General features: G+C 44.8%; 1 protein-coding gene across 5 annotated transcripts in view; it reads right to left on the bottom strand.

Moving 5' to 3' along the window:
* Positions 1-1,049: 1,049 nt before the first annotated feature.
* Positions 1,050-18,707, bottom strand: part of NR2C2 (nuclear receptor subfamily 2 group C member 2) — a 113,674-nt gene continuing 96,016 nt past the window's right edge. For 4 of the 5 annotated variants that reach the window (XM_044755134.2, XM_044755135.2, XM_014838435.3 and 1 more), the window contains 7 exons: positions 17,050-17,183; positions 15,866-16,043; positions 14,375-14,496; positions 13,427-13,566; positions 11,653-11,790; positions 10,270-10,375; positions 1,050-7,523 (listed from right to left, as the gene is read on the bottom strand). In XM_044755134.2, the coding sequence (XP_044611069.1) occupies positions 7,349-7,523; positions 10,270-10,375; positions 11,653-11,790; positions 13,427-13,566; positions 14,375-14,496; positions 15,866-16,043; positions 17,050-17,183 (993 nt within the window). In that variant the 3' untranslated portion in view covers positions 1,050-7,348. The remainder of the gene's footprint in view (positions 7,524-10,269; positions 10,376-11,652; positions 11,791-13,426; positions 13,567-14,374; positions 14,497-15,865; positions 16,044-17,049; positions 17,184-18,707) is intronic. The other variant, XR_006517805.2, reaches the window with a different exon arrangement.

Genomic DNA, 18,707 nt, shown 5'->3' with positions numbered 1-18,707 from the left:
CGGCCGACTGACTGCAGCCACAGCCTTCACACCGGCTGCCAGGGCTTTTCAGTGAGTTCGTTCCTTCCGGTCTGTCTCCACAGCTAGTGAGACAGAAGGCCTTATGGAAGCATTCCTTCTCTCCATGGCCCACAGGGGGCCCAAAAAAGGCTGCGAAACAGAAGGCTCGCCCTGAACCAAAGTAATGCCCCCTTTTTCGAGAGAGACTAAATGTGCAGTGCCTCACGGGACAGCCCGCGGTTACTGTTTGCGTGGACAGTTTCTTAGGCAGCAGATAACGAGTCATGGAAATAAACACCACTAGGGGGCATTATTATCTCTTCAAACCTTTGTCTCCCATTTCCTACTTTAATAGTGATTGATAGATGGGTTTAAAATTTACAGAAATGGGAGAAAATTAGTAGAGAAAATTGCTATGAGGATTTCATAAGTGACACACTGTTTCTTAATTTTATTTGCACAAGCAGTGTTCACGAGATGGTTTTTAACCTTGTTCTGAAGTGATCAATTTTCTTTTCGTTTTGAGTACTACCTGGCAGAGCCAGCTAAAGCTTTTTGCCTGCCAGTGGGTTCTGCCAAGAATCTGACTTTGGACCTCAGAATCCTCACCTGTAAAAGGAGAAGTCAGAGGACATGAGGAGCGTACTTCTTTCCAACTTGTGAAACTTAACACATCTTCACCCTGGAGAGCAAACACCCTTACAGGATGAATCTGCTGGTTTGAGGCCCGGCTCTGAGTGTGACGGCACTCACTGTGGTCTGGCAGCCCAAGCTGTGCTCTGCTCTAGCAACGTCTCTGGCTTTTTGGCTTCCACACCTTTCGCACTGAAGGTGTACAAGTCCAGGGGACCATCAAATAGCCCATGAAGGGCGAAGTCATTTCTGGCCGAGGCTGAAGTGAGGTGAGGTGAGGTGAGAAACGCAGAGTTCTGAGTCTCAGGGTGCTTCCTCACCATTGACACGGGGTTCCAGTGAGAGCATTCTGAGTGCCTCTGGGGGTCAGGTGGTATTATTACTATTAGGAGGAGAAATGATGAGCAGGATGCACATTATTAGTCTTTAATTCACTTTTAATAGTATAAACCTCATTTAGGTAGTAGTATTAAGCCACAACAATAATGCCACATTGAAACAGCATTTAATAAAATGCATAAAGCTAATTCATGCACTGCAATACTCTATATACAAACACAACAATGCAAATTCTTCTTCAAGACTGAAGACATTGATTAGATGTAAAATTCAGTTTAAAAAGAACATGCTATTTTTAAATGCCATCACATAAACAAAGCTGACTTCAAGCTATAGCTTTCCGCAGGTTTTAAACCTGGAATTAAAATGTAATGGCATAAACAGTATTTTCTATATTGTGAAGGGGAGAGGTTACAGAAACGGTCCCAAGAAAATCTAACACCTGAATTTTCCTTTAACATGTATTTTAAAAGGGCTGGTAATGCAGCTACATTTTAACAGAGAGGTCCAAACTACAGGTAAAAACCATGGTTTGTACTATGAAAAATGTGCAGCTTTTCAGTTATAAAACTAGTTGAACACTGGTTTACAAGATAATTGGGAGAACGGAGACTGTAGAAAAATATTCCAGCACTTGAGTTGTATGTGGCAGCAGCATTTGAGTCCATGAATGCTCTGGTCGTTAAAATGATTATACTTTCCTAAAGAAAAGCCATTTTTAATGTAAAGCCTACTACTTCCAAGAGTTATCCAATTATTAAGCTTTATCACAGTCTGTCAACTGCCAAATGCTGCTGAGCAGTTTTTTCCAGCATTTATTTTTTCTAGCGTTTTTTTCTATGTTGTATGTATAAATATTGAGAAACCAAAATTACTGGCTTCTCAACTGAAAGTATAGCTGAGCATTAAAAATATCCCACCCCCACTGATACATTTTTAAGCTCAGTTTAATTAATTATTCTTAGACTGCTGTTAAGATAAGTAGCCCCAAAGAAAAATTTTCATTTAAAGATTCATTAAGAGACCGTCAAGCTTCCACTTGTATTTTAACTGGGAAGTCACCTTCAATAATGTGATTGTCATGACAGGCAAGGATGTGGGAAAGGTTCAACAATCACTGCTGGATTAGGCCAAAGAAGTAGCAGGAGCTTTCTTTACATCAAAAATAAGGGAAGCTGAAGGCTAAGTGACCCACCGTCTAACGAAAGGCACTGAGTACTGTGGTCTCAATGAAATGTTCTCAAACATTTCAATAGCTTATGTTTTTTTAAAAAAAAGCAACTTGTGGATTATGTGAGTTTTTGCAGTTATCCAGTGATTTCGTTTAGCAGGCCAGCTTTTAACCTTCCTGCCTGGCAGGCGCCTGCTTACCAGGTCCGTGAGCAACTACTGCAGGGCTGGGCCCTGGCTCCTGAGTGCCCTGCCTGTTTACAGCCCGATTAAGGGGGGAAATTCATCAGAATAGACCTGGACAAGGAAAATTTGGCATCTGTAGCTTTAAGGGCACACATATCTGTACTAAAATGCAATCTTTATCTGAAATTTTTAAATCATAATTTACAGAAAGGATTTAAGTCAGTGGATTTTATTCACATGCTATAGTTTGAGAAATAATTTAAGATTTGTAACTTTTACATGGCATAAAAGTTAGCCATCAACATTCATGCTCATTTTTAAAGAATACTTGGTAGGTTTTTTTTCCAACTGGTGTTAGAGAGATGGGAATCTCTATTTAGTCACAGGGCAGTGCCCACTGTTTAGTGACTGAGTCCAGAGCAAGCGTGGGAAACTGCCACCACACTGGGAGTCAGGCCCCATGACAGGGACCATTCCGCATCTCTCACCACGATGCCCATCTCTGGACCACATGAAAGAGTGAGTATTTGGGAAGGCTGATGGCTATACCAGTTCCGTCCAGTTAAGCCATAAATAGGTGTGTGAAACCAGGTTAAAGATCGCCACCTAGTTTTAGACATAAGGATGAGCTGTATTTCTGCTTCCTAGACTTCTGTCTGGAACTTTCCCTGGTGCAGAGTGGAGATTCTGACTTCATGGCCTTTCCCAGCCAGGCTCACCCAAAGGAAAATGGAGTTAAAATCTCAGCAAATGCATCCTGCTGAGGGACCTTGGAACATCCACATCAATTTACTTTAGCAACTCTGTCATAGACTCTCTTTAAAACATGAGGAAAGTTTGGCTATGTGGCTACATGTCTGTATACATAATATACATCTATGTACACACACACTATATACACTGTACAGATAGAGAAGGTATAAACACATGTACATTCATTCAGTCATACAAGCCTATAAATCTGTACACCCACTGAAGGGACCCCAGGCTGGATGCATGAAGTGCACGCTGGCAGGAGGCACACACATGAGGAGGTCCAGAACCCTGGGTACAAAAGACCCAAACCCACTGTCTCAATTGGGGGTTGGTTTTACAAATTTACATCAGAATTAAGACATTTTCAAAGAGCCGCACAATCTAGAGAATGGAAGTGGGACAGAGGAAGAAAGTGGAGCATCCGCCCGGCCTGCTCAGTCCTTTCTAGGGACGAAAGGGCACTGTGCTCCCGGGATAAAAGTGAATGTCAGAAGATGACACTTTTCAGGACCTGGGCCTAGAGAAGAGTTGAACTGTCATCTACAGCCCCGTTGCACATAGGGCATTTCCACTGCAAAGTGGGCAACAAGCTTGTGGACCCTAATATGATCAGGTCCTGGAAGTGGGATCCACAGCAAGGGCTGCTAGGCAGGCAGATGGCAGGCTGGGAGCAAGACTGCTCTGCTGGAAATTACCCCAAAGGATTAGGATGTGGGCTTTTTCCAGAATCAAAGCACGAGATACAGCTAGAGCCTTTCTAATTCTTGGCTCCCTGCAGCGGCTCTCCCCGAAACAAGCCCAACAGCCAGGTAAGTATGTTGCTCCACCCCGTGCTCTAGTGAGTGTGCTGCCATATTGGGAGCCGGAGTCGACACGGCCATCGCTATCGCCACGGCTGGTGGGAACTGCCTCTCAACAGAGTCCACATTTAATACTGACACTGATAAGCTAGAAAACAATCCCTCCTGAGGGCAATTACATAACATCTCACAACAAGTGACCACACCTGAAATTAAATACAAACCCCAAACAACAAAGGAACCCCAAACAGCCTCATGGTAGAGTTTAGACAATAAATAATGTAACTCCCCAATACACACCACACACAAATCTCAAGTTAGAAAGGTGGTAACATACTTCTTTAGAAGTACCTTCCAAGAATAACTTGGAAAGTATTATTTGCTTGAGTAATTTGGTCTTTTTCTAAGTCTGCTCCTGTCCTGTTTTATGATTATATGTAATGAGCTCCACAAACTTCAACATATAACTCTCCAACATTATGTGAGATACTGCTGGAAAAGAGCCCACTTCATCAAGAAGTAATGGTGTGTGTGTCTGTCTCCACCTCCCTTAGCCAGCATACCTCTCTCCTCACTGAGGGGGGAGTGGCTATGGCAGAAGGGGCGTTTGAATAGGCTACATGGCAAAGAATCCTGCTCCTGGCTTATTTCACTCAAGGATTCACTGGGCAGAGGGCTGGCCTCACTTCACTAAATCTAGAGTTTCACAAATTCCTAACAATGTTTGTTAAAAGCCTTGTGAAAGTTGAACCCAAATATTTGTTTGGGATCCCTTTAAATAATTCCTGACTTTGGGCTTACTTCTCTTAAGCAATTTGACAAGAGATGGAACGGACCTGCTGCCAAAGACTTGAAATGATTTGGGGCAGTAAGAATTCAGGTTGTGTGGACATGATTCTTAAGGAAAAGATGACTTCAAAGTAAGTTCAAGAGGATCTGGGAAACTAATGAGGCATGTTCAATGCCCAAAATGGTCCACTGGAATCAACCATCACCAGTGAAGGGACTTGGGGCAGGACCAGGTTAGAATCAGCGACTTTCCAAGCTAAATCGATTTTTCTCCAGGAGTGTGGCAGTTCCTCATCCAAGTGTTCACTCTCTTCCTGCTGGTTATCACTTTCTCTTCCTAACATATCTAAACAGTGGCGTCGTCAGGACCTCAAGGTCTTGGCTAAGCTGTCCCAATATCTTAAGGAAACCTGAGTCTAGAAGCCTAATGGACAATGGACTTGGCAGGGCCTGCCCCTGGAAATGAGGGGAGCTAGTCAGTATGGACCTTTTCATTAACACTGAGAACTCAGATCTGAAAGATGCGACACAATATGTACTCCCAGGGAACTGCTACGCGATCAACAGACGTGCTTACATTCAAAAATCAAGAGAACTGAGAAACAGGCAACTCACTGTGTAAGACGCATAAATCTGCTCCACAGTGCCCTCTGCTGAAATCATGCAGAAAGGAAACAGACTCACCCAACTCCATTGTCTTGGCCAGTTTTTGGTGTTAATTTTGAAATTTAAATCACTTCAAAGTTAGAAAACCAAAAAATTTAAGCTGGCAAAATTAATCCTTTCCATCATTTTATATTGGGGACCCCCAGTATTCTTCAAAATTTGCTTCCAAGGCATGAATTATAAATGATATAACTAAATCCAAACAGGAATTTAGAAGTTAGAGATACTGTCGCCACTCAAGTCCCACTAATGACTTTCATAAAGTGCTAACACTTATTTCAGAATCAAGTACCCCATTTTGCCATAAGCCTGTGGCCGGCTGGCTGGGCACCCACCTTGACTGGGGGCCAAGATGGACCAGGGAGCACCTCCGAGGCAGCGGAGTGCACCGGATCTTTTTGGATATCATCTTGCAAATTTAACTTTACACTGTATTTTCTTAATCTGGGCTATACAAAAAGAAAATACAAAGTACCTAGCCCAGGCTTGGACATGCCACTGTTCCCAAAGAGGAAATGCTTACTCACATCCAGGGGAATTCAGAGGTGCTCTTCTCTAGATATAACTTCCTTATAACTGCATTCTGTTCTTGTAAATGTTGGTCTCTATAACTTTTAAGGAGAAAGAAGATGACTTTGGGAATTATGGTTGTTTTTATGGAGCGGGTGGCCTGCTTCTGCATCCATCATCTAAAATGCTCCGGGGGGGTTTGCTGGCACACACCTAGGGGAATCAAAGTGCACGGTGTGCCAGCACCATGAAAAGGCTCAGCCAGCAGAGATGCTGAGTCTGGAGACATTCTGAAGAACCCTGATATTTAAGGTCAACAGAGAAACCTTCCATTCAGCTTCACTACCACCACCCTGGCCAGGCAACAAGATCCTGCACGCCCCACTCCACCTCACTGCACAGTTCTGACTGAACTGCAGGAATACAGGCCCTTCTCAAGGGGGCATTTGGAATGGAAATTCCGTTGAGAAGGGAACCCTCGCACTCCAAGGAGGCCACACTCCTCCATCTGAACAATGTGCAACCACCCCAGACTGTATTCAGGAAGTACTGCCAGGGGTTCAAAATGCCCACCTCGCATTTTTTGGTCAGAAGGCTCCATGTGCCATGAGTAGTGGAGGTGGTATGGGGATGTTTTCAGTTGCTGCAGGAACTGGCTGTTAATGTCTGACTGCTTGCAATCCAATTCCAAGAACTAGACATCAGAAGAGAGCCCCAGGTTTAGAGGCGCCTGCAGATGCCCCTCAGAGACCAGGGCCAGAAGTCGGGGAAGCTGACAAGCATCAACTCTACGGCCGAGAAGCTTCTGGTTTGGGTCACCACTGACTGTGCTGCCACACTCCCCTCCCTGCGATGCAGACAGGCCACATTTCATTCGTTCATAGGAATTTAGCTCAACGCCACCATTGTGTGCATACAATTAGGAATGATGCCTTCTTTTCTTAAACATAAATGATTGTCTCCTGTACCCTAGTGCGTTTTAACAGAAATCATTAGCATTTCGGCAAAAGACATAAGACAGTTTTCCATTTGCCCTGCCCACAGGCAAGATGTTGCTAACATTACGCATTGATAAGAAGTGCTTAGAAAGTGCTAATATTATTACCCTGGTAATTAGTAGCTATTAATTCCAAGGACATTTTTAATATATATACACACATACTGTTCTCTTAGGTTCTTTTAGTTTTCTTTAATACTACTCTCTGACATTATAAAACTTTGTTTTTTGCCCTTTGAGAATTTCTAAATACAAACTGCGTTAAAAGATTGTTCCAAAATCTGCTTCATCAAAAGGCATTAAAACATTTCTTATGGCAGGAAACGATCCTACTAGTCTTTTAGTTGCTATTGTCTGGGATTAACAGGTAAGAAGAAACCAGGTAGGAAATGGCTAACATACTGGAAATATTTGCACATACCAAAATACCACTACTTTATTTTCTCTGTATGTGAGCGGTCCTGGGGGGATCCTTTGCTCCTTGACAGGTGTGTGGTGTACACTATAGACTGGTTCCAGTGATCTGGCCGTTATATTCTGCCGTCTCCATCTTGAGGATGTAGGGGATTATGCTGTCTATCGAAACATTGCCAATGAGACCAGTAAAAAAAAGTTCTTCTGTTATGTTGGAGCTCATCAGCCTGAGCGCAGGCAGGCGGACGAGAATCCGGGCCAATCTGTAAGAGGGAGGGTCATTAGAGAAAGAGGGGCTCACTGCCCTTCAGACTTCGCCCCGGAGAGGCTCCCGGGGCCCTGTCTGCACTGCTGGGAACTCAACCAAACACACAGACCCACTATCCACCCCTTGTTTTTCTGATTTCAGCAGTTCCTCCTGTAGATTTTATCATGAGAAAAATGTCAAACAAGTGAGTGCAAAGATGTATGTAAAAATATGTTCCCTTCATTGTTTATAACAACTCTCCCCACCCCCACCAAAAAAAAATTTTTTGGAAATCAATAGAGGATAGGTTAAAATAAAGTATGGTGTCTCCATATAATGGATCACTCCATACTTATCAAAAAGGATGATAAACACCTACATTCACTGATAAGGACAGAAAGAAGTCCACGACATATAGCTGAATAAGAACTTAAAAAGAGGTTGTGAAGCACCAAGTACAGCACGACATCACGTGTGTATACTTATTTGTGTGCACATGAAATACAGCGTTTGGAAGGATGTTCACCAGAATGCTAATGGTTGGCCTCTGGGTATTGGGATTTGGAGTGATTTTACCTATTAAAACTCTTTCTGTATTGCTCTAATTTCCAGTGTTCATTTAGCGTTATAATTAAAAATAAATAAAATTGTTTTTGTTTTGAAAAACCCCTGGGTGGAAGGGCACACCATGACCCTGTCCTGGTGAGCCACCGGACACTGTACCTGAAGCATCCCGTGTGACTGGCCATTCCACACCAGTGCAGAAAGTGTGTGAGCAAGGGTGGCCCACTGTGGCGCCAGCCCAGTCTGGAAACAACTGACATTCTCATCAGTAGGGAAATTAAAGAAATTATGGCATCTCCTTAGCATGGAAAATGATGAAGAAGAATATGTATGTTCTTTGAATATTAAATGAAAAAAAGATTACAAAACCTTTCTTTGTATTATATGATGATTCCAGTTACACATACATAAAAAATTTCTGGAAGTAAATACATAAAATGTTCACAAGTATCTCTGGACAGCGGTATTAAAAGTTTTCTTTTTGCTTTCCAGAATGTTCTAATTTTTTTCCTACAGTGAACATTGTTATTTTTGAAGAGGGAAAATATATTCATATTATGCAAGCAGTATTCCAGCACCATCATCCATTTGCCCAGCCCTTGTGAGTTCCGCCTGCCTCAGTACAGGCAGGCAGACAAGACACACAAAGGTGTAAGGGGACACCACTGCAGAGCTGGAGGGGCTGACAGGCTGACGGGTCTCAGGAAGTCAGCAAGGGTAGATGAGAGAGGACTTCCTGGAGCATGGGACACGTCAGCTGCATCTTAGAGGCTGGCTAAGGTTTCTATCAGCTGAGATGCAAGGAATGGGAGGGTTGAAATACAAACAGTGTGAGAAAAGGCATAAAAATGGGAAAGACTGAAAAAATGTATAATCAGGCCATAAACAAACCATTCTAGGGCCTTTTCTTTGGGAAGTGTCTTTGAGGGAGTTTGAGTTCCATAAGAAAGCCTCCTTAATCTTGTTTTTGGCCCCAAATCACCTGGCTTGCCCTCCTCTTCTCTGGGATTCCTGAGTGGACCAGGAGTGACTCAGGAATTTTTCAGAAACATCTACTTTCAAAGGCCAGAGAGTTGCTGTTGTCAAGGTTGACTCTAGTGTGCTGTGGCTCTGCCAACAGCCCCCAGAGAGGCATTTCCAGCCTCTTGTGGCCAGAGGCACTGTGTGGAAGTAGGCCCATGGCCCCTCAAGGGACAGCGTGCCCGCAAGCCTGGCTGGATGTGTGGGCTCTGGGTGTGCGTACATTACTTGACAGTCCCATTCTATATGTACTGAGGCTGAAGTTACTCTAAGTCACGTGAGGCCTTCAGTGATTCCAAGAGAAAATGCATCCTGCTTTGACAAAAGCTACATTTGGGCCATGGAGGTGTGCCTAATGCAGAGGCAGGCTCTCTGCCAGCAGTGCCAGCCACAGGCCCCCCAGTCACCCCAGAGAAATGGTGTGGGCTTAGGGCATCCCCATTCCGTGGGGCACCTGTGGACTGAGGTCTGCGCTGGGGAGACAAGTTGGGGAAAGCAGGGCCATGCATCTTCCTGGTCAATTTCGTGCCAGCATTTATTTTGAGGGGACAGGGTGGGGAGGGAAGTATTAAATAATTTGCTTGACAGGACCCCAGAAATTCATGTAGCTTCCAGTGGGTCAGAAGTGGTCATGAGGAAAGAGCTCTTCTACTCCTCGGCTGAAAAGCCTGCCAGGCATTCTGCCCTATTTCAGAACAACTTTCCTGTTTAAATCTGCATGAGAAAGGCTCATACCTGTCTATCTGACTCCTTTATAGGGGGCAGATTTGGTTTCTGTCCATGAAAACTTGTCTGTCAAGTCCTCTAGCCCTGCCTCTTCAGTGGATGCAGAGCAGAGGGGCAGAGCTTCCATTCTGGACGAGAGGAATCTCCACCAGAATTCACGCCTCATGCACAATGTTAGCCCCGGAGGAGACCACACAGCATCGGCTACAACCCCTCAAAGAAAAGCAACCCATGGTCTCGCTCACAGTCTGCCCAGCAACACTGGAATGGCTTGGTATTCCTGACCCTCCTGCCTAGCACTTTCCACACTCCATTACCACCTACAAAATGCAAGAATTAAAGTGTGGTTAAATGGAGGCTCTACCAGGCTGCTGGAAATGAGAAGGCTAACACACTTTCTACTTGCAACTACAGATCCAGCTTCCAGCAAGCACGTGCGTCTGTGTACTCACCGGTAGGTGTCTTCTGAGTAGGTTTTCTGAACATAGTCCTGGAGCTCCATCTGTGCCTTTTCTTGGAATTTTTCAATCTGGCTTGTGCTAGTCAAACCCGGATGATCTGAAAAGAGAAAAGCGCCCCCAAATTGCCCTCTGTATTTGAAAAGCCTCACTTGCAGACATCTTAGTACTTAGTTTTAGTCAAACTTCTGGCTAATTTCTCAAGTACAACAGATTCAACTCTGAAAGCTGATCTGGTTTGGATATTATTGTTAAAACACTGGTTTCTGCTTTGTGCTCTGCCAAGGCCTGAAGGTTCCAAAGATGGGGCCGGGCTCCTGAGTGGTCACACCAGCCTCAGCAGCCCCACCTGGGTGGATCTGGACACCTGGTTTCCTACTACTTGAGAAAACAGAGATTCAAACTATCACATGAGATTAGAAATTATCATTTACTTTCTAGATATTTAATCACTTAATTTCTCCCCCCCGCCCTTTTTTTTTTTGAGGAAGATTAGCCCTGAGCTAACATCTGCTACCAATCCTCCTCTTTTTGCTAAGGAAGACTGGCCCTGAGCTAACATCCGTGCCCATCTTCCTCAACTTTATACGTGGGACGCCTACCACAGCATGGCTTTTGCCAAGCGGTGCCATGTCCACACCCGGGATCCAAACCGGTGAACCCCAGGCTGCCAAGAAGCGGAACGTGTGAACTTAACTGCTGCGCCACCGGGCCGGCCCCTCTCCCATTTTTATTAGCTATTTTGTTGTTCATGAGCAGAGGGCTAGGGAGGAGGGGAAACTGGTAAGGCTGTGTCCAACTCCAGCTGTTGAGGACAAAAGTCGGCCCAAGCAAGCTCTCTGGAGGCTCCGAGAACAGCTGCGGGGAGTGGGTGAGGCAGCCAGGTCATCTTTTACCTTCCACCAATGTCCTGCAGCCTTTTCTTCATCTGCTGAGACCACACCTGCAGCAGCTGCTATTACTGCCCTACAGAGACAGTGGGTAAACCTGTGGAGTTGCTGCCTGTACTGGATTACTGTACTGAAAATCGGCAAAGAGCAAAACAAAACAGAAACAGGACCCTGGATGGTGGTATACTCTATTTGTATGCCGCATCTTGTCTGGCCAATGGTTTAATTTGGATACAGGTTAAATCTATTCTGCAAATGAAGTCACGAGGCTCTATAGCATATTTCTCTGGGACTGTAAAGGCAAGGATTTAAAAGAAAGTGTGTATTTATATCAGCTGGCAAAGCACACCTATTCTAAGAACGTTTGGTCACATACAATCTGGCAGGGCTTGCTCTACACTGCTGATGACTTGACAACGTGTTCATACTCAGAAATATCAGTAGACACAGGTGGAAAACTGTCATGAGTCACCACCGCATATCTTACCGGGGCTAAAGAGAACTATAGCTTTAAGGTATGCATACTCATAGCCGTCTATATCCAGCTTCGCCATACTGTTACAGAACTCTTGAAGCTTCCAGATGTGCTCCATGACTTGCTTTATCCGGTCGCCAGAAAGTTTATCTAGAAATCAACATCACAGATCCTCTGAGAAAGACTGATGGCTGATAAGAACAATAACACAAGCTTCTTCGAGGGGCCACAGATTGAAAGAAATGAGAGAATAATTTCACTTTTTTTTTTGGTGGAAGATTAGCCCTGACCTAACATCTGCTGCCAATCCTCCTCTTTTTGCTGAGGAAGACTGGCCCTGAGCTAACAGTTGTGCCCATCTTCCTCTACTTTATATGTGGGATGCCTGCCACAACAAAGCTTGATAAGCAGTGCCTAGGTTTGTGCCCAGGATCTGAAGCGGGGAACCCTGGGTCGCTGAAGCAGAGCATGCGAACTTAACCGCTATGCCACTGGGTTGGCCTCAATAATTTCACTTTGTCATGAAAAACCAGTTATCTCAAGATGGTCAAGAGCCTCATTTTCCAGTTGAAAGTGAAGTGACAATAGGTACCCAAATTCTGCTCCATTATATATTCTGCCTTAACAACAAACCCCTGGACCGGTGATTCCTCCTGCTCCCACCCTGGGCAGCAGCTTCGGCTTGTAGGTGCAGACTGGTAATTCTGTTTATTCTGTGCTTAAGACCCACTCATCAGTTCTATCAATGGTCAGGTTTTCTAAGTCTCTGTAGGCATTTAATAAATATTTGCCAAGCTGAACATTAAATGTTGGCATTTTTTAGCTGTTAAAACAATTTTGTATGTTATCTTATTTAATCCTCATGACTATTTTGCTGAAGGTATTAGTATAATTATACTCAATTAAAAATAAAGAAAACTAAAGCTCATCTGTGAACAAATATAACTTAAATGCAATAAAATGTTATAGGGTTTTAAAAATCACCTTTATTTAACTATTTCAAAGGAATAATTGGAAAAACAAAGGTGTGACTAGGTAATACATCCCTAGACATCAGACACCTGGAATGCCCAATTAAAAGTGCAGCTCAGTTCCAATTCAGCTGCAAGTGTAGATTTTGGGTGTTAGTCTGGAGTCCTGGGTGCGCTCCCTCCAGACAGTGTCTTCAGTGTGGGTGGACATGCTGCGTGGGGAGAGGCTGCACCGGCCATTTCTTGGTCCTCATATGGCTGGGATTTAAGCACCAAATGTTAGATGGTTGCCACAGATCTTATTAGAAGAGTCACTTGTTCATTCACGAAGAGCTGGGTGGAACTGTGTCCTGGACTAGGGGATAGGCATGACCAGGCTGGTGCCCCAGCTCTTCTACCTGTTGTTTCATTTGGGGCAAGCCAGGGACCTTACTGGGACCTCAGTTTCCCCACATGTAACACTGAGATCATAGTCTCTACTTGATGGGGTGGTGAGGATTTGTGAGATATTACAGATGAAAGGGTATTCTGTCAACGAAGGTGAAAATATAAGCTGTGATTATCCCGAAAACATGACTGAATGCTTATGTATCAAGGAAGTTGGTAACTTTTTTCAATTATCTTTTTTTTCCTTTCATATTCATTATACGAAAAGAAGGCTGTCAGGCAGAAATTCAAATGTTCTGACTGGTAAACCTCCCCTGACTTAAAAGTTAAACTTCCCTCAGCCTATGGATGTTGTGAGACACGGAGGCTAGCCAATTTGTGATGAGCCAGCCTAGACCAAGACATACTCCCTCACATCCTCGCCCTACCTTCCTGGATGCTGTTCTGCAGGTGGTTGACGATGGCCGCCAGGATGGTGGAGAGACTCATGACCTGGGCACACTGGGCCAGGCCGAGGGTGAAGAGCTCATTCCAGCAGGCCCGCACCAGGCTGGTGTTGCAGTCCTGCCTGGGGACACAGAGGTGAGGATGGGTGTGGGTGCGTGCTGGCACTTCTCCAAGCCCCAGCATGTTCCAAACAAGTGGATTCAGCAAGAGTTTGTTGAAGGGCTATGATATGTTCAGGATCATTCCCCAAGAACACAACTATTTATGAATTTCTTAAAGTCCCTCTGAGAATAAACTATCTTTCTCTTAAAAAACATTCTTTAGACTTAAGTAATGAGAAATTTAACAGGCATGACTAAACTGTCATTTCCTGCAGCCTTTAAATCCGCAGCAGTCCTGGTGTGGCTCTGTCCTGAGAGCTGCAGTGATCAAAGGACTAAGAACTGAGTGTGGACTCTGAAGGAAGGAGACACACCCTACACCTATGCTTGAGAACTGAGGGCCTGCAAACCTTGGGCGAGCAGCAGGGAGGAAGGGGCCAGCCAAGTCACTTTCAGCCCTGCCTCAGGTCATTTATACTCAGGACAGCATGGTGGGGGCACTGCAAAACAGTAAGTCCTTCTTTGTCTCAGAAGTCCCCAGATGCAGCATCCCTCTACTTATCTCAAGGATGACTCCTGCCTTCTGTTCCGCTCCGTCCCTGGCTCCCAGCACTGAGTCCTCAGCACGTGCAGAAGGCTCAATAAAGGTCTGAGGAACATTGCAGCATTGGCAATCGTGGTCCCCTGCTACCATGAGTCTACTGATTGTATTTAATAAGAAAATCAGGTCATAGGAACAAACTGGAAAGGCCCTCAGAGATCTTCCAGGCCATTTCTACAGAGAGGAATGCTCTTGCCCAAGGATATGTAGAGAAAAAGGCTACTTACCCAAGTGCCTGAAAGGCTGGAATTGACCTGGCCCAGTGCATGGAGAGGAAAAGCAGGCGGGATGCAGACTCACAGATGTAGTGCACATTGAGGTACTCTGGCATTGGGCTGGGCATCGTGAGCTGGAAAAAAGGAGGCATACAGCACAAGAGGTGACCGAGGAACAGAGGATGGCTTTGTTTGTCAACATGAATCCCTGCTGTGTTTCGACAATCGTGGCCGTCAGAGTCACTGTCTCTGGTGTTGAAGTTCCTGAGCAGGCCCATCCTTATCAAGTATGTGACCTCTGAAGCAGGGGGCTAGCATCAACTCCCTGTGGTTTCTTGCCCAGTGAACTAGGGTCTGATGGCCCTTGGAATGTGGTCAGTGATGGACCTCCCAGTATACCCATACAAAGACACACTTTCAACTCTTGCCTCAACTAAATCATTATTTCTTCTAAGGCAATTACATTTTGAGCCATACGTTAAAGTCTCAATTACATCAGGGAACAAGGGTCAACTAAATGGGCTAGCAGGCATTTGACAGGTGACCTCAAGGTAACAGTGAATGAGAGCTGAGCAGAAGCCCAGATGGTAGGAGGATGATATCCCACCACCAGAATGTTGTATCGGGGCTCTAGGAGCTCCATTGTCTAGAAGGGACTCTGATGCCTTTGAAGCTAGAATCCCACTGGTGACTTGTGTGCTTTGTACCCTTGGCAACTATGAGCAGGAACCCAATCTACCTAAGTGATTGGCCATCTCTCTCTAGTAAAGAATCCTAGGGCCAGCCCTGATGGCCTGGTGGTTAAGTTCAGCATGCTATGCTTCAGCGTCCCGGGTTCGGTTCATGGGCGCGGACCTACACCACTCTGTTAGCAGCCATGCTGTGTTGGCAGCCCACATACTAAAAAATAGAAGAAGACTGATGACTCTTCCTCAGCTTAAAAAAAAAAGAAAGAATCCTGGGGGCATAGGAAGACCCAGACTGGAGACCTGGAGACCAAGAGGGCTTCAGGGTACCTGGGAATGTCTGTAGAAGCGAAGCCAGTGTAGGAGAGTGCGGGAAAGACTTAGGAGGACCTTACAGCACTCTTCAAGGACATCTCAGTCTATTTTCTATGGTTCTAGAGGAGAAGTGGTCAGAACCAATGGCTGGGAATAAGGTTTGGGTGCCTTCTTGCTGGAGCAGATAAAGCCCTGACCCTGTGCTGGAGCCAGGCTGTCACTGGAAGGCAGACGGCAGAACAGTCAGCTATCAGCTCTCTCTGGTTAGCACCAAGTCAGCCCATCATGGCAAGGACAGGCCATGCCTGCTTCAGGGTTACCTTCAGAGCCAGTTAGTACTCTGAGCTACTGTTCTGAAATAAAAGATCCTGATCCAACACCACAATATGAAAAGAGCTCACTCCAAGGTTTGATTTTTAAACTGAGACCAGCTTTGGTGAAGAGCCCCTCTCCTAGCAGGCCAGGGAGGTTGGGGGCATGTAGTTAGGCTAAATGTCCTCACCTTAAATGTGACGTGAGTATCTGAAAGGAGGGGGCCTTCGACCTCAATGATGGGTGTGGACTGGTCTCTGCTGATGACGTGGATGCCCCCTCCTCCACTGGTGTCTATCCCATCTGCCAGGCTTGGAGGCGAGGAGCTGTCTGTGGTATTAAGTGCTTTAGCTAAGGTATCAAATGCCCTGTGAGCAAAAACGAAGCAAGCAAGTGTTGTGAATCCACAGCTTTTAAGGGGAACAGAATTCAAGCTGAGACATAAATTAGAAAAACAATGCACCGGGGGAGAAGATAATTAAATTCTACCTGCTGAGAGAAGTGATACTGAAAGTGTCTATGTATTGTCTATACACCATCTTGGGCACTAGGCTATGTATTATTTATTTTCACAGGTAATTTCTACTTTTCACAACTACTCTCCAGGGTACAATTTTCTCCATTTTATAGATGTGAAAGCTGAAGCTTAGAGATGTTAAATAACTTTTCCAAGACCACTCTCTCAGTAAGTGATGGAACCAGAATTCTACTGAACTCAAATCTCATCCTCTTTCCATGGGATCTAGATCTTAATTTTGCTCGGACTGCAAGTGAACAAGAGGACCAGCACGCTGCTGAAGCCCCAGGCTGTGCCCCTGCCAGGCCTGGCAAGACGGGCACGAGTGGCTGGTCCCACAGCAAAGGAGCAAACACAAGAGCCAAGCTGCAGAGAAGAAATCCTTAGCAGCCAGTTATATAGAGGTCTGGGACCAGGTAATGCCATCTATCAGCTGATATCGATCTACCTTTATGGATTCAAGCTCGAAACTCACTACTTGGAAGACATAAAAGTGGGTAAAACAGAAGTGGGGAAGGGGATGAAATGTTAATATTCAGGTACAATAAACAGTGACTAATACAAATGACATCTGTCCACTGAAGGGTTTTCCCCTGCTTCCACTGAGTTACTGAATTTCCTTCTTCATTGTTTAAATGAAAAGCAGTTTTTATTCTTTTATATCATGTAATATAAGTGGGTCCATGTTTCCATAGTTAAACTCGGAGGGAAGATCGACATGCAGGGGCACTGTTGACAATTTTATAATAATCCTTAATTAAAAACAGCGTGGGTGTCAAAATGCTGCCACCCACCCTCACAATGCAGCAACACTGTGTGCGTCAGGAGGGGAGAGCCTCCACCCTCATGGTTCATACCGAGTAATCTCACTTGCAGACTGGTCCTCTGGCTGCATTTCCGAAGCGTCACCATTGTTAAGGGATTCACTTAGGTTGGCAAGGGAGGTTACCACATTTGCCAGTGTGCCCAGAGCTCCCTGGCTTGTTTCAGCCTATTAAACAAAAAACAGTAACATCAAAGATGAATACACACATCCAAATGACTCTCAGGCCAATGAAGGTATAACGTTGTTTAAAAACAGCTTCTAAGGAGATATGACTACAACGGAGCAGCACGATGAAGATCTTCTGTGGTGATGGAATAGTTCTGTATCTTGATTGTAGTGGTAGTTACACAAATCTACACATGATAAGATGACAGAATAAAAACAAATAAACTGGACTTCACCAAAATTTAAACTTTTGTGCTTCAAAAGACATTATCGAGAAAGTAAAAAGACCCCCCCCCCCCCCCGCCAAAAGACAAAACACAGAATGGGAGGAAATATTTACAAATCATCTATTTGATTATGGTTGTATCTAAAGAACTCTTACAACTAAATAATAAAAAGACAAACCAGCCAGTTAAAAAATGGGCAAAGGATTTACAGATTGCACGTGAGCTAACAACTGTTGCCAATCTTTTTTTTTCCTGCTTTTTCTCCTCAAATTCCTCCAGTACGTAGTTGTATATTTTTAGTTGTGGGCCCTTCTAGTTGTGGCATGTGAGATGCTGCCTCAGCATGGCCTGATGAGCGGTGCCATGTCCACAGCCAGGATCTGAAGTGGGAAACCGGGTGGCCAAAGCCGAGCGTGGGAACTTAACCACTCAGCCATGGGGCCGGCCCCTGGGCAAAGGACTTAAATAGACATTTCTTTAAAGAAGATATACAAATGGCCAATAAGCACATGAAAAGATGCTCAACATCACTGGAAATGCAAATTAAAACCACCAATGAGACACCACTTCATACCCACTACGATGGTTATAATAAAAAAGACAAATAATAACAAGTGATGGGGGGAATGTGGAGAAACTGGAACCTTCATAGACAGCTGGTGGAAATGTAAAATGCTGTAGTTTGAAAAATAGTCTGGAGGCTGGCCCCCTAGCATAGCAGTTAAGTTCAGGCGCTCTGCTTTGGGAGCCTGGGGTTCACCGGTTCGGATCCCAGCCACAGACCTGCACACTGTTTGTCAAGCCATGCTGTGGCAGGTGCCCCATATAGAAAGTAGAGGAAGGTGGGCACAGACGTTAGCTCAAGGCCAGTCTTCCTCAAAACAAACAAACAAACAAATAAATAAATAAATGAAAAATAGTCTGGCAGTTCCTCAAAAGTTTAAACATAGAATTACCATACAACCAGCAACTCCTAAGTATATACATTTGTTAGTGCCGTTGAATCAACTCCGACTCCTAGAGATCCTGTGTACAGTAGAGCGGAGTCCTGCCTGGTCTTTTTGTGCCATCCTCTCACCTTCTGGCACTACATTAGACAATGATTGACTGCTATTCATAGGGTTTTCACAGCCAATTTTTTCGGAAGTGGGTAGCCAGGTCCTTCTTCCTAGTCTGTTTTAGTCTGGAAGCTCTGCTGAAGCCTGTCCACCATGGGTGACCCCGCTGGTATTTGAAATACCGGAGGCACAGCTTTCAGTATCACAGTGACATGCAGCTGTCATAGTATGATAACCGA

Source organism: Equus asinus, chromosome 21, assembly GCF_041296235.1.
Source record: "Equus asinus isolate D_3611 breed Donkey chromosome 21, EquAss-T2T_v2, whole genome shotgun sequence".
Taxonomy (NCBI): Eukaryota; Metazoa; Chordata; class Mammalia; order Perissodactyla; family Equidae; genus Equus; species Equus asinus.
This window is presented reverse-complemented; position numbering and strand designations above follow the sequence as displayed.